Raw genomic sequence first — 16002 nt, 5'->3', positions numbered from 1 at the left:
AAACTCTTTTCATCACCCAAAGAAACACCGTATGTCAGCAGTGACTCCTCATGCCTCACAACCACCAACCTAGGCAGCCGCTAATCTACTTTTTGCCTGTATGGATTTGCCTGTAGTTGAAATCATCTGTAATTTTTTGTGACTTATGTCTTATACTTAGTGTTTTTGAGGTTCATCCATGTTGTAGTATGTACCAGTACTTATTCCCTTTTGGGCTGAATGATATATCATTGTATGTTTATACTGCATTTTCTTTATCCATTCAGCAGCTGGTGGGCATTTGGTTGTTTCTACTTTTGAATTATGAAAATGCTGCAATGTACATTCATGTACAAATTTTTGTGTAGACTAGTGTTTTTATTTCTTTTGGATGCATACCTAGGAGTAGAATTGCTGGGTCTTACAGTAGCTCTCTGTTAAAACAAAAGTTTCTTAAAACTTACTTTCAGCTCCTTTAAAGGACATGGCAAGGGGATAAATTCATAACCCCGATAACACTTTCACATAAAATCTTTTTTTCCTCTCCCCTTTTCTTTTCCTCCCCCCCATTTCATTATGATAAGTGGTAACATAGAAAAAGCAGAGAGCAGGGTATAATCACTTATCACCTGGGTCTACCAGGTAATTGTTTGCATTATTCTCTTCATTTGTTTAGATCATTATTATTTTGTTTTCACTGACAAATTCATAAGTAAATTACAAGGAGACACCTCAGCTTATATCTCTAAAAAAACAAGACCATTTTTCTACAGTACTACAGTCCCGTGATTTTATTGTTGATGTTTGAGAGGCTGACTTGAATAGGGTGGTGAAGTAGAAGCTGGACTGTTCCTGATGAACACACATACACACATGCTTCTTAAACACTAGCCTGGGACTGTTAACAAGATAGCACTACTGCCTGTGTGTATTTTATAATTTGGCTTAAATAGAAACAGATAGTTCTGTGTGTCTAATAGTGATGCTTTATGTTCATGTAGTGTTCTATAATTTTAAAAGCTTATTGATCTTTTTTTTTTTTTTTTTTGAGAGGGCATCTCTCATATTTATTGATCAAATGGTTGTTAACAACAATAAAATTCAGTATAGGGGGGTCAACGCTCAATGTACAATCATTAATCCATCTCAAGCCTAATTCTCGTCAGTCTCCAATCTTCTGAAGCATAACGAACAAGTTCTTACATGGTGAACGAATTCTTACATAGTGAATAAATTCTTACATGGTGAACAGTACAAGGGCAGTCATCACAGAAACTTTCGGTTTTGATCATGCAATATGACCTATAAACAATCAGGTCAAATATGAATATTCATTTGATTTTTGTACTTGATTTATATGTTGATCCCACATTTCTCCTATTATTATTATTATTTTTATTTTTAATAAAATGCTGAAGTGGTAGGTAGATGCAAGATAAAGGTAGAAAACATAGTTTAGTGCTGTAAGAAGGCAAATGTAGATGATCAGATGATCAGGTGTGTGCCTATGGACTAAGTATTAATCCAGGCTAGACAAGGGCAGCAAGACATCCACGGATGCAGAAGATTTCTCTCAAAGCAGGGGGGGTGAGGTTCTGAGCCTCACCTCTGTTGATCCCCAAATTCTCACCTGATGGCCCCCCTGCGACTGTGCCTGTCTTAGGTTGTTCCTCCCTTGAGGAATCTTACCCGTCTCTGGCTAACCAGTCATCTTCTGGGGCCATACAGGGAAATGTAAAGTTGGTAAGTGAGAGAGAAGCCATATTGTTTGCAAAGGTTAGCTTTTTACTTCTTTGCAGATTTATGCCCTGTGGCTTCTATGCCCAGCACTTGTCTCGAGGTATCTTTACCACCTGGAGGAATTATGATACTCGGTAAATTCGATATGAGGCACAAATTCTATTGAAGGGTTGTAATTAGGAAGGAAGAAGGAAAGCTATAGAGGTAGCATATGGAAGAAAACATGGGAGGATTGATTATTTCTTTGACATATCTTCTTGTAGAGTACCTTAAGCATGTATAGATTTTAAACTACTAACTAATTTGCACTCACATATTAACATAATAGGAATACGGTGACATAAACAAAGCAAATCTATAATTACCATCCATCTCCAGTGAATCCAAGAAAACCATTTAGGCACCCTAGGCATTTGTGAAAATTTATCTATGATATGATGGATATTGTCCAACTGTACTTGAACCATCAGACAAATTAAAGCAGCCCATTTCTGGGATCTGTTCACATCCCATATGTTCTTTTAACCATAGATAGTCTATAGTCATGAGATTTTGGAGTGCTACACCTTGCACCCCTCCCAACTCCTGGTTGAGTTCCAACAGTACAGATACGGTTAAATTCGTTGTCTCACTGTATGCACATGCCAGCCTAGACATCTCCCTCCTCCTTCTTATGGCAAGTCCAGGAGACGGTGGGCTGGATGCAGCCACAACCGCAGCATGGTCCGGATCCCTGTGGAAGCTTTTTGATGATCATCCCCCGGCACGAGTCCTCCAGAGAGTGCTGATGCCGGAAGCTCCTCCTCATATCGTATCTTAGTTCATTTTCTGGGTATCCAAGCTAGGCCTTGATCTTCTGCATAGAAACAAACAGACCCTTTGCCCACACTTTGACATGCCCTCTATACCACTGTGCAGAACTCATTGGAGGTCAGCACACAGTAACTGCTTTTTTTTTTTTTTTTTTTTTTTATTAAGAGAAAGGAATATTATCAGAAAAGAGTACCTCCATAGCTGATCATCTGACACCCTTTAAGTGATCAACGTTAAGTATATTTAAAGCATGTGTTGATCTTGGATTTACCAATAGTTTTATCCTGTTAAGGAGTAATCCCCCTTTTCTTTCTTTCTTTCTTTCTTTCTTTCTTTCTTTTTTTCTTTTTTTTTTTTTTTTTTTTTTTAATTTTTAATCTACACTTACATGAAGAATACTATGTTTACTATGCTCTCCCCTATATCAGGTTCCCCCTAACAACCACATTACGGTTACTGTCCATCAGCTTAGCAAAATGTTGTAGAGTCGCTACTTGTCCTCTCTGTGTTGTGCAGCCCACCCTCCCCTTGCTCCCTCCCACCCCATGCATGCTAATCTTAATACCCCCCTTCTTCTTCCCCCCCCTTATCCCTCCCTGCCCACCCATCCTCCCCAGTTCCTTTCCCTTTGGTACCTGTTAGTCCATTTTTGGGTTCTGTAATTCCACTGCTGTTTTGTTCCTTCAGCTTTTCCTTTGTTCCTATACTCCTCAGATGAGTGAAATCATTTGGTATTTCTCTTTCTCCGCTTGGCTTATTTCACTGAGCATAATACTCTCCAGCTCCATCCATGTTGCTGCAAATGGTTGGATTTTTCCACTTCTTATGGCTGAGTAGTATTCCATTGTGTATATGTACCACATCTTCTTTATCCATTCATCTACCGATGGACATTTAGGTTGCTTCCAATTCTTGGCTATTGTAAATAGTGCTGCGATAAACATAGGAGTACATCTGTCTTTCTCAAACTTGATCGCTGCGTTCTTAGGGTAAATTCCTAGGAGTGGAATTCCTGGGTCAAATGGTAGGTCTGTTTTGAGCATTTTGATGCACCTCCATACTGTTTTCCACAATGGTTGAACTAATTTACATTCCCACCAGCAGTGTAGGAGGGTTCCCCTTTCTCCGCAGCCTCGCCAACATTTGTTGTTGTTTGTCTTTTGGATGGCAGCTATCCTTACTGGTGTGAGGTGATACCTCATTGTAGTTTTAATTTGCATTTCTCTGATAATTAGCGATGTGGAGCATCTTTTCATGTGTCTCTTGGCCATCTGTATTTCTTTTTTGGAGAACTGTCTGTTCAGTTCCTCTGCCCATTTTTTAATTGGATTATTTGTTTTTTGTTTGTTGAGGCGTGTGAGCTCTTTATATATTCTGGACGTCAAGCCTTTATCGGATCTGTCATTTTCAAATATATTCTCCCATATTGTAGGGTTCCTTTTTGTTCTATTGATGGTGTCTTTCGCTGTACAGAAGCTTTTCAGCTTAATGTAGTCCCACTTGCTCATTTTTGCTGTTGTTTTCCTTGCCCAGGGAGATATGTTCAAGAAGAGATCACTCATGTTTATGTCTAAGAGGTTTTTGCCTATGTTTTTTTCCAAGAGTTTAATGGTTTCATGCCTTACATTCAGGTCTTTGATCCATTTTGAGTTTACCTTTGTATATGGGGTTAGACAATGGTCCAGTTTCATTCTCCTACATGTAGCTGTCCAGTTTTGCCAGCACCATCTGTTGAAGAGACTGTCATTTTGCCATTGTATGTCCATGGCTCCTTTATCAAATATTAATTGACCATATATGTTTGGGTAAATTTCTGGGGTCTCTAATCTGTTCCACTGGTCTGTGGCTCTGTTCTTGTGCCAGTACCAAATTGTCTTGATTACTATGGCTTTGTAGTAGAGCTTGAAGTTGGGGAGTGAGATCCCCCCTACTTTATTCTTCTTTTTCAGGATTGCTTTGGCTATTCGTGGTCTTTGGTGTTTCCATATGAATTTTTGAATTATTTGTTCCAATTCATTGAAGAATGTTGCTGGTAATTTGAGAGGGATTGCATCAAATCTGTATATTGCTTTGGGCAGGATGGCCATTTTGACGATATTAATTCTTCCTAGCCATGAGCATGGGATGAGTTTCCATTTGTTAGTGTCCCCTTTAATTTCTCTTAAGAGTGACTTGTAGTTTTCAGAGTATAAGTCTTTCACTTCTTTGGTTAGGTTTATTCCTAGGTATTTTATTCTTTTTGATGCAATGGTGAATGGAATTGTTTTCCTGATTTCTCTTTCTATTGATTCATTGTTAGTGTATAGGAAAGCTACAGATTTCTGTGTGTTAATTTTGTATCCTGCAACTTTGCTGTATTCCGATATCAGTTCTAGTAGTTTTGGAGTGGAGTCTTTAGGGTTTTTTATGTACAGTATCATATCATCTGCAAATAGTGACAGTTTAACTTCTTCTTTACCAATCTGGATTCCTTGTATTTCTTTGTTTTGTCTGATTGCCGTGGCTAGGACCTCCAGTACTACGTTAAATAACAGTGGGGAGAGTGGGCATCCCTGTCTGGTTCCCGATCTCAGTGGAAATGCTTTCAGCTTTTCGCTGTTCAATATAATGCTGGCTGTGGGTTTATCATATATGGCCTTTATTATGTTGAGGTACTTGCCCTCTATTCCCATTTTGCTGAGAGTTTTTATCATGAATGGATGTTGAATTTTGTCAAATGCTTTTTCAGCATCTATGGAGATGATCATGTGGTTTTTGTCTTTCTTTTTGTTGATGTGGTGGATGATGATGATGGATTTTCGAATGTTGTACCATCCTTGCATCCCTGGGATGAACCCCACTTGGTCATGGTGTATGATCCTTTTGATATACTGTTGAATTCTGTTTGCTAATATTTTATTGAGTATTTTTGCATCTACATTCATCAGGGATATTGGTCTGTAATTTTCTTTTTTGGTGGGGTCTTTTCCTGGTTTTGGTATTAGGGTGATGTTGGCTTCATAGAATGAGTTTGGGAGTATTCCCTCTTCTTCTATTTTGTGGAACACTTTAAGGAGAATGGGTATTATGTCTTCTCTGTGTGTCTGATAAAATTCCGAGGTAAATCCGTCCGGCCCCGGGGTTTTGTTCTTGGGTAGTTTTTTGATTACTGTTTCAATTTCTTTGCTTGTAATTGGTTTGTTTAACTTTTGTGTTTCTTCCTTGGTCAGTCTTGGGAGGTTGTATTTTTCTAGGAAGTTTTCCATTTCTTCTAGGTTTTCCAGCTTGTTGGCATATAGGTTTTCATAGTAGTCTTTAATAATTCTTTGTATTTCTGTGGAGTCTGTCGTGATTTTTCTATTCTCATTTCTGATTATGTTGATTTGTGTTGACTCTCTTTTTCTCTTAATAAGTTGGGCTAGAGGCTTATCTATTTTGTTTATTTTCTCAAAGAACCAGCTCTTGGTTTCGTTGATTTTTGCTATTGTTTTATTCTTCTCAATTTTGTTTATTTCTTCTCTGATCTTTATTATGTCCCTCCTTCTGCTGACTTTAGGCCTCCTTTGTTCTTCTTTTTCCAGTTTTAATAATTGTGATGTTAGACTATTCATTTGGGATTGTTCTTCCTTCTTCAAGTGTGCCTGGATTGCTATATACTTTCCTCTTAAGACTGCTTTCGCTGCATCCCACAGAAGTTGGGGCTTAGTGTTGTTGTTGTCGTTTGTTTCTATATATTCCTTGATCTCTATTTTGATTTGTTCATTGATCCATTGATTATTTAGTAGCATGTTGTTAAGCCTCCATGTGTTTGTGAGCCTTTTTGTTTTCTTTGTAGAATTTATTTCTACTTTCATACCTTTGTGGTCTGAAAAATTGGTTGGTAGAATTTCAATATTTTGGAATTTACTGAGGCTCTTTTTGTGAGCTAGTATGTGGTCTATTCTGGAGAATGTTCCATGTGCACTTGAGAAGAATGTATATCCTGTTGCTTTTGGATGTAGAGTTCTATAGATGTCTATTAGGTCCATCTGTTCTAGTGTGTTGTTCAGTGCCTGTGTGTCTTTACTTATTTTCTGCCCGGTGGATCTATCCTTTGGGGTGAGTGGTGTGTTGAAGTCTCCTACAATGAATGCATTGCAGTCTATTTCCCTCTTTAGTTCTGTTAGTATTTGCTTCACATATGCTGGTGCTCCTGTATTGGGTGCATATGTATTTAGAATGGTTATATGCTCTTGTTGGACTGAGCCCTTTATCATTATGTAGTGGCCTTCTTTATCTCTTGTTACTTTCTTTGTTTTGAAGTCTATTTTGTCTGATATTAGTACTGCAACCCCTGCTTTCTTCTCACTGTTGTTTGCCTGAAATATGTTTTTCCATCCCTTGACTTTTAGTCTATGCTTATCTTTGGGTTTAAGGTGAGTTTCTTGTAAGCAGCATATAGATGGGTCTTGCTTTTTTATCCATTCTATTACTCTATGTCTTTTTATTGGTGCATTAAGTCCATTTACATTTAGGGTGACTATTGAGAGATATGTACTTATTGCCATTGCAGGCTTTAGATTCGTGGTTACCAAAGGTTCAAGGTTAGCTTCTTTAGTATCTTACTGCCTAACTTAGCTCGCTTATTGAGCTGTTATATACACTGTCTGGAGATTCTTTTCTTCTCTCCCTTCTTATTCCTCCTCCTCCATTCTTCATATGTTGTGTGTTTTGTTCTGTGCTCTTTTTAGGGGTGCTCCCATCTAGAGCAGTCCCTGTAGGATGCCCTGTAGAGGTGGTTTGTGGGAAGCAAATTCCCTCAGCTTTTGCTTGTCTGGGAATTGTTTGATCCCACCATCATATTTCAATGATAGTCGTGCTGGATACAGTATCCTTGGTTCAAGGCCCTTCTGTTTCATTGCATTAAGTATATCATGCCATTCTCTTCTGGCCTGTAGGGTTTCTGTTGAGAAGTCTGATGTTAGCCTGATTGGTTTTCCTTTATAGGTGACCTTTTTCTCTCTAGCTGCCTTTAAAACTCTTTCCTTGTCCTTGATCCTTGCCATTTTAATTATTATGTGTCTTGGTGTTGTCCTCCTTGGATCCTTTCTGTTGGGGGTTCTGTGTAATTCCATGGTCTGTTCGATTATTTCCTCCCCCAGTTTGGGGAAGTTTTCAGAAATTATTTCTTCAAAGACACTTTCTATCCCTTTTCCTCTTTCTTCCTCTTCTGGTATCCCTATAATACGAATGTTTTTCCTTTTGTATTGGTCACATATTTCTCTTAGTGTTGTTTCATTCCTGGAGATCCTTTTATCTCTCTCTCTGTCAGCTTCTATACGTTCCTGTTCTCTGGCTTCTATTCCTTCAATGGCCTCTTGCATCTTATCCATTCTGCTTATAAATCCTTCCAGGGATTGTTTCACTTCTGTGATCTCTTTCCTGACATCTGTGATCTCCTTCCGGACTTCATCCCACTGCTCTTGCATTTTTCTCTGCATCTCATCCCACTGCTCTTGCATTTTTCTCTGCATCTCATCCCATTGCTCTTGCATTTTTCTCTGCATCTCTGTCAGCATGTTCATGATTTTTATTTTGAATTCTTTTTCAGGAGGACTAGTTAGGTCTGTCTCCTTCTCAGGTGTTGTCTCTGTGATCTTTGTCTGCCTGTAGTTTTGCCTTTTCATGGTGATAGAGATAGTTTGCAGAGCTGGTACAAGTGACCGCTGGAAGAGCTTCCCTTCTTGTTGGTTTGTAGCCTTTTCCTGGGAGAATAGCGACCTCTAGTTGCTTGTGCTGGGCAGCTGTGCGCAGACAGGGCTTCTGCTTCCTGCCCAGGTGCTTTGGGGTTTATCTCCGCTGTTGCTGTGGGCTTGGCCTGGCTGGGGCTGTTCCTCCAAAATGGTGGAGCCCCGTTGGAGGGGGAGCGGCCAGGAGGCTATTTATCTCCGTAAGGGGCCTCTGTGCTCCCTGCTGCCCAGGGGGTTAGAGTGCCCAGAGATCCCCAGATTCCCTGCCTCTGGTCTAAGTGACCTGTCCTGCCCCTTTAAGATTTCCAAAAAGCACTCCCCTTCACAAGGCGCTGGGTTCTTGCAGGTGTGGATGTGGTCTGGATGTTGTCCTGTGTCCTGTGGTCTCTATTTTAGGAAGATTTTTCTTTGTTATATTTTCATAGCTCTATGTGTTTTTGGGAGGAGATTTCCACTGCTCTACGCACGCCGCCATCCTGGCTCCGCCCCCCCTTATTGATCTTTTTAGAGCTTCCTGAGAACCCTGTGGTTTGTGTGTCTGTGATCCAAGCCAACCATCCCTGATGAAGTGACATATCCCTCAGTCACGTGGTTGTTATTAGTCATCAGTGAACACTTGCAAGTGGGACCCAAGTTTCCGAGCAGAAGCTCACTGCTCTTCCTATGGTGTGCAAGTGCTCTCACCGTTGTCTTCTGTTTTGCCAAAGACATGCCTCTGTTCAGCAGTCTCTGAAATCTGTACTTTTCAGCTTGCGCTCCCTGCTGCTGCTGTTTGGGGATGCTTGTCTCTGGTCTCAGCTCTCACAGCAGCTGTCTAGTCGGTCTTGTTTCTAGAGTGGCCCCATTGGACTTACCTCTCTTGTAAGCAGCAGCCCACTGCCACTGCTAACCCCGCTGTTGTCTGCTGCACAGAACAAAGTCCAAGCTGATGACAAGTCCTACAAGAATCTTACTGTTCAGTTCCAAGCTTCCTTTTCAACCTCAGCTTACCCCACTTTGTATTCCAGTCTCACACTGTGGCCCACCATCCTAAGTAATTTGTGCTGTTTTACACGGCCATACTTTTTTTCACTCTGTTCTCAACTGAGAAGCTTGTTTCTCTCTCTAGAGCACTCCTTTCCCAGACAAATTTACTTACTTACTTATTTCCATTTCTTTTTGCCGTAAATACAACATACACCTGACAAATGCTCACATACGTGCTTTATGTTGGGCTGTGATGTGGCTACAGAGTGAACAAAGACATAAACCCCTGCCTTCCAAGACCTTCCGATCTGGAGAATAACCTGCTTGAAGGCAGGGGCCTTGTTTTACTTCCCTTTGCATCACTGCTGCCTAGCACAGACTTGCCATCTAGTAAACCTCACATATTATTAAGTCAGAATACTTAGATTTTCTGCAAAAAATAACTTGAGAATCAAGACCTATACCACAGGCCTTTTCATGGAATGATTGCCTGGAGACAAAACAGACTAACTTAGAGTTTTCCAAGAATGTGATACTTTTATCCCTTTTTAGTTATTGTGTCCAACTAGACATTCAGTTGTCAAGCAGCTATATTCTGTGCCTTAGCTCTTTCCATCCTTTTAGAATATCTCCAATAATATTAAAAGGTAAGCAGTTCCCAAAGCTTCACATTGACTTTTGTCTCATTCAGTTCAGATCACTCCAGGTAGGGTCCTTGTATACGTAACAGTGACATGCAGTTTGTGTTTTGCAGGTGTGTACATTTCCAAATACTCGGACTATCTTCAGGCAAGACCATGGCATCCTGGGAAGCCCGGTTATGTTGTGATTTTTAATCTAATTATGTAAAGTCCAAATATGCTTCTATGTAATTTTCCTTTTTAAAAACCATGGGTTATCAATCTGTGATAAAGTTTTCTGCAGATCCATTACTAAACATAGTCCTCATTAGAAACAGCTGTCAAAATTGAGGAAAAGTAATTGCAAATTTTGCTTTCCTTTTAAGACAGAGCTTTTTTGTTCATTTAATAGCTTACCTATGAGTATGTTTTTTTAAAAACTTGAAAATAATGCAAAGGTAATATTATCAGTGAAAAGTCTTCCCCTCTCTCCTGTCCCACAGTGCCACTTTTTAAACATTAGATAACAGGAAACAAGTAGCCGCTTATAAAACAATGAGATTACAGTTATGATAAATGAATTGAGGAAGCAACATTCACTGTTTTAAACTGTCAAAATAAGAAAACCTTTCTTTTTTATCCCTAAATATCCAAACCTTGTTCATAGTTGTAGTGTGGCTCCTGTAACTGGTGACCTTAGGAATTCTTAAATACTCTTAAATAGTCCCAGATAAGAGAATCATGCAATTAGAATTTTCACTCAAATAGTAGGAAAACTGATTTTAACGGTTTGTGGACTTTTTAAGGACCTATTCTGTAGTCTTGTTTTTGCTTCTGTTTTAGCTTTTATGCTATCTGAAGTTCTTTGGCTATAAACCCAACAATACCAGTGTTCTTTTTTTAAGACTGTGAAGTCTTTATATTCCAAAATTTGTCCCCAGGATCTGAAGGGAAAGTAGCATTGCCTTGTTGCACAGTCAGGGCTATTCTTGCCTTAGTGTTCCTCTGCTACCCCATGACAGGTGTGGTGTGGCTCTACTACAGAGCACCTGTTAGCTCAGATACCAAACGCTTGGTTTTTATTCATGTCACATTGTACTTCACTGTGGTCTCCTGCCCCTGGATCCCACCCTGTTTGGTGGATGTGGCTGTTTTCATGGCTGCCCATGTGCTTCCAGCCCTCCTTACTTTACTGTGAAGAGCCAGCATATCCTGTGTCATAAGAATATTTGTGGAGAAGGTACAGGTTGTGGTTGCTCACCGAGAAGTACTATTTGTAGTCTTCGGCTTCTTAGAGTTTCCTTTGGTGGTCCTATAAATGAAGAAGCAGGACCCTAACGGGAAATAAATAAATAAATTCTTGTAAGATAAAAATGAAAGTTGCCTCTAATCCCACACCTTATTTTGGTACATGTTTTGTATGTCATTATATTATTCAAAACAGCTTTTAAATCATTGTATGACTTTCATTGTATGAAAACTTGGCCACTTTTTCTTTTCTTTGGAGACATATAACCCTTGATGAAGAGAAATTTGTAATTGGAAATACTATTGACTGTTCCGTAATCAGGGCCAGTGGCCTGTGGCTTTTTACTGTGTTACTTATTCCATGCTGACTTACTGGGACATGGCATAGTAGAAGTATCTTGGTCTGTCACTTATAATTGATAGCTTAATACTTCAGTTTGGATACTCACCTTTTGAAACTTTAAATTTGATTTGTCATTCTTTATGTTATAGTCATTGAATAGCCAATTTGATTGGCTATATACATTTTCTTTTAAAGGAATGGTTCTTTTCAAATCTTAATTTTCTTTTGTTTAGATGAAAGGTGATTTGATTTGAGACTTTGTGAACTGGGATGGGAGGGGGCAAAAGAAGGAGGAGGGGGGACGCCCATGTACCCCTTTGATGTTGTGATAAAAGTTGTGGGCTTTTGCCCCAGAAAGATGCCCACACTAGATTTTGAAATACAATTTTAAGGGATTCATGGAAAATAAAAGTGTTGTTGGTCCTAAGATAGTTTTCTAAGAATTGTAGTTAACTGTTCGTTGAATCACATCGCCATCCTTACTAAGCTGTTTTTAAGTGAATCGTCAAGTGAGATTACTGCTTTTTGAAGGCATCTGATTAGTCTCAGTATTTTCATTCTAGGGAAAAGTCAAGTTTGTGTCTGAGAATTATACAGCTAACTATACTAGCCCATCTTCTGGCTGTGATTGCCACGTGGCTGCAAATACTAATGAAGTCTCTCATAAGATGAGTCATTTTCATGCATTTGAACTGACTCAGGTATAGTCACCTGGGAATAAATCATTCCTGATGTGCATTTCTGAATCTAATATGTTAAATTTCAGAACTGGGTGGGATTGAGATAAACTTGGTGTGTGTGGAATTCCATAGCACTACCTTTATAACTCTTACTTTCCTCTTCCAGTATTATCTCTATGAACTCTCAGGCAGCACTGTTACTGAGCAACCCGGGCAGCTCTGTCCATACGCAGTTGTAGCTTTTCAGTACAGAGAACCGAAAAGGATGGCTGTGGCAGCTCAGAAAAGTGTGTAAGTAATTATGTGTGTCTTTGTTTCAGTGAATTTGTTTCCTTTGCTCTTATAAAAATACTTTTTATTTTTGTCTCTAGATTTGAACTCAGGGAAAATGGTAAAAAATTAATTATTTTAGGATTTTTTTTAAGCCAATATTTTGTTCATAAATAAAATAATCAGTTTTTTCTTCCCTCATTTCTTAAAGTTCTTTCTCCATGGAAAGGGAAGTTAATTATTCACGGCTGTCTGCTGTGTGACATCACTCTTTGGTCCTCTTACGGTTCAGTGGTTCCAGCATAAGTGTAAGTGTTGAGTTTGTGTTCTCTACTAATGCTTCTATACTTGTTTCTAATTCTCATTTTGGGGTCTTGCTTAATCAGCTCTGGTGTGAGGCAGAGCACTTGTACTTGGTTTTGGATTAAAATACTTTGGGGTAGATGTGTCGAGCACAGGGCTGTGACACAGGTGGCCTAAACTCAGGTCTAAATTCAGATCTTGGTCTTGAAATAAGTTTTATACACATCTCACAATATTTACTCATGACTTAGTAATCACAAAGGGGAAAGTACAGACTTTACAATGAAAAAAAAAGAACTATAGCTACCATCTTAAATAAGTGACTAAGTTAGCATGGCCAGGAATGGACAAAATATCATGTGCTCTATCACGAAGCACAGAGAATGACATATCAGTGGCATTCCTGCCAAACTAATTAGGAGGAAACATTAGACATACCTAAAGTGAGGGATATTCTGGAAAGTAAATGGTCCATGTTCTTCAAAAATGTCAAGGTCACTAAAGATAAAGACTTCAGAGACTATACCAGATTAGAGGAGATTCAAGAGACATAACTAAACACACTGTGTCATCCTGGATTGAATCCTGGACCGTCTCCTCCAAAATTGTTTTCTTTTTTCATAAAGGACCTTCATGAGACAGTTGACAAAATGGAATAAGGTCTGTACAGTAAACAATTGTACTTTATCTTTGTTAACTTAATTGCTGATTGTTTTGTGGTTGTATAAGGAAAATGCCCTATTTTAAGGATACACACAGAAGTGTTTAAGGGAAGAAAGGGCATCTATAAAGTCTACAAGTATTTCAAAATAAGTTTTGAAGAGCGAAAAAGTAGTCAGGAGAAATGATGCAAAAGTCTGGATGCAGTTCCTTCTCTGGCACTGCAACCCAGTATCGTCAGAAGTTTCCAACTCTTATATAGCTTAATTTTCAGAAAATTTTCATTCCAGTGTGCGTAGTTCTTCCATACATCTGGATATTTTGCTTACACCAAAAATACATTCAGAAAATGTGAACGTATTTGCAGGCCATGGTCTATGGGGCGATATATTTAAAAATCTGTTAATATTTTTAAATATGAACATTATTTGATATGGAGTATTAATTTAAGGACTTGTGGTTATGATACTTTTGTTTGTATTTATATTAGAAAACCAACAATTATGAAGCTATCGATGATTCAGTGTTTATTACAATGCATGGTATTGTTTTGTTTTTTAGACCATATGAACTAGATTTTAAGTATATAATGAAAGTGTCGTCTTTGAGAAAAAGATTACCAGAAGCTGCCTTTAGAAAACAGAATTACTTGGAGGAGAAAGATCTGTTAAATGTAATGATACACTGCATGTCCTGGGTTTGGTTCCAATTATTTTCCACTCTCTCTTGCATACATGCACACATAAACACACACATACTCTTCTGCTTTGCCTTAAGTGATTCTTAAAAGGGCATTTTGGAAAGTTGCAGAGCTGTTAGGTGATTCAGTTCTTCAGAGGCTAACTAGAAACTGAAAGGTAGATTCATCTAAGAGGACAGGACTAGCAGCATATGCTTACAAATAGTTGGAAACTCATAACCTTGCCTTTCAAGGAGAACAGTTTTCATGGTGGAAGGAAGAAGAAACCAGAAAACATGAGAAAGAAATTTTTTTGTCATTTAAATGACTAATTCATGGGACACTGATGTTTATATTATTTATATAGTATGTATTTGCCTTGTGAATCCTATTGTAGTGTCAGTATAAATGAAAGCATTGTTTTTAAATGCTCTATGCAGTAACTTTATTAAATTTTAGAGCCAAGAACAATGAATGATAACTGTCTTCTGAATAGTAGTCCAATTTTTTCTTTCATCTTTTTAACATAAAATGGGTAAAATGGCTATAAAAAATTTGGATTTAAAGTAAGAAATGTTCTGTTTTTCTGCTTTTCTCCAGTCTGTTCCCAAGATTTATACTTCAACATGTATGAGGTGGAACTATCAAACAAACAAGGGGATAAAATAGATAAACTAACAGAATACATTCAAAATATGCAATTGGTAAGGATCATCAATTTAAAATACAATTATTAGTTTTTCCTGAAATTGGTATCTGATTATTAGTTGGCTGTGCCTGGATTGAATTACTTTAGCTTGTTGAAAGGAGTTTCATCATTTAATATTTATTGACATATTTTTGGCCTAATATTTTATTAGCTAACATTTTCATCCCTTTTGTATCTGAGTTTTTGTCTCACTAGTCACTTTATACTCCTGATTTTAAGAATAAGAGTGTAGTTTTCTCAAATCCGTTGTTGCTGTTTTTCTTTTATGATAGAAGAATTTAGTAGATCACTAGTGTTTCTGTGTTAATTAAAGGACCACTTGTGAAATACTTCTTTAAAAGTGACCTCTGTCAATCCATAGGTTTATAAGGAAATCAAAAAGTTGGTGCTTCTACTGTTGCCACAATCTAAAAAGTAAATCTCTACCGAGAAATATGTAACAGTCCAAAGATTTCTCCCCATTATGTTAACCAGGGCTCCTCAGTGTGAGGACAGGAGCAGATGCTGACTTTCTAGTGAGTGATTACTTAATAAGTGTCCCACAGGAAATGGTGTAAGTGTGGGGCAGTGACCAAGGCATGACGGACTGCCCCCATAGTAGAGAGAAGAGACTGATAAATTAAAATGTAACATGTATATAGTCTGTGAGGGTAAGCTGTCTTAGAGATGGTGTCATATTTTGAGTTGCGTTTAACAGAAAACCCAAACTAGTTTGAACAGTAAAGGGATTTAAAGGCTTACTTTTCAATTCTAGGTTATAAGGCCAGTCCAAACACTATTTGCTTAGGACTTTTTCAGTTCACCCCTTCTGCATGATCGTTTTGTCCCAAGGCTGCCCGTCAGAACTACATGTTTCCTGTTTCCTTTTTGTATCTAGATAGAACCCCTCCACCAAACCATCTGTCAGTTTCATTATCACAGTTTATGTCACCTGCATATCCCTCACCCAGTAACTGAAAGGAAATGGACTGCGCTTGTTAGCTCCAGCAGTCAGATCCCACCTTCCAGATCTGCGTACACGGTCAGTCCCACCAGTCTGCAGTAGTGCTCCCCAGCAGAGAAGAAGACCTTTCTACCAAGAGGTGGAGTCAGCAACTTTAGAGGTTGGGTAAATTACCATTAAATATCTGCTAGGATTGTAGTCTGTTTTCTTGAAGAAGCATAGTCCCTTTTATATTTGGAAAACAAAAAGAAGGAAGTCCAAAGATACTTTCAGAAAATGCATTAATGGACTACTTGTGGATGCTATGGAAAGCAGTAGACATGGTGCAGAACTTTGCTCTG

General features: G+C 38.5%; 2 protein-coding genes across 2 annotated transcripts in view; one reads left to right on the top strand and one right to left on the bottom strand.

Annotated features, from left to right (window-relative positions):
- Positions 1–16002, bottom strand: part of LOC140845608 (interleukin-2 receptor subunit alpha-like) — a 495306-nt gene that overhangs the window by 59256 nt on the left and 420048 nt on the right. The window lies entirely within an intron of this gene.
- Positions 1–16002, top strand: part of LOC118968794 (protein TASOR-like) — a 186221-nt gene that overhangs the window by 23576 nt on the left and 146643 nt on the right. The window contains exons 6-10 of the mRNA XM_073229183.1: positions 11981–12118; positions 12264–12388; positions 12579–12675; positions 14610–14713; positions 15596–15821. Coding sequence (XP_073085284.1) covers positions 11981–12118; positions 12264–12388; positions 12579–12630 — 315 coding nt within the window. The 3' untranslated portion in view covers positions 12631–12675; positions 14610–14713; positions 15596–15821. The remainder of the gene's footprint in view (positions 1–11980; positions 12119–12263; positions 12389–12578; positions 12676–14609; positions 14714–15595; positions 15822–16002) is intronic.

Source organism: Manis javanica, chromosome 2, assembly GCF_040802235.1.
Source record: "Manis javanica isolate MJ-LG chromosome 2, MJ_LKY, whole genome shotgun sequence".
NCBI classification, from domain to species: domain Eukaryota; kingdom Metazoa; phylum Chordata; class Mammalia; order Pholidota; family Manidae; genus Manis; species Manis javanica.
Note: the sequence above shows the minus strand (reverse complement) of the source record. Positions and strands in the feature narration are given on the sequence as shown.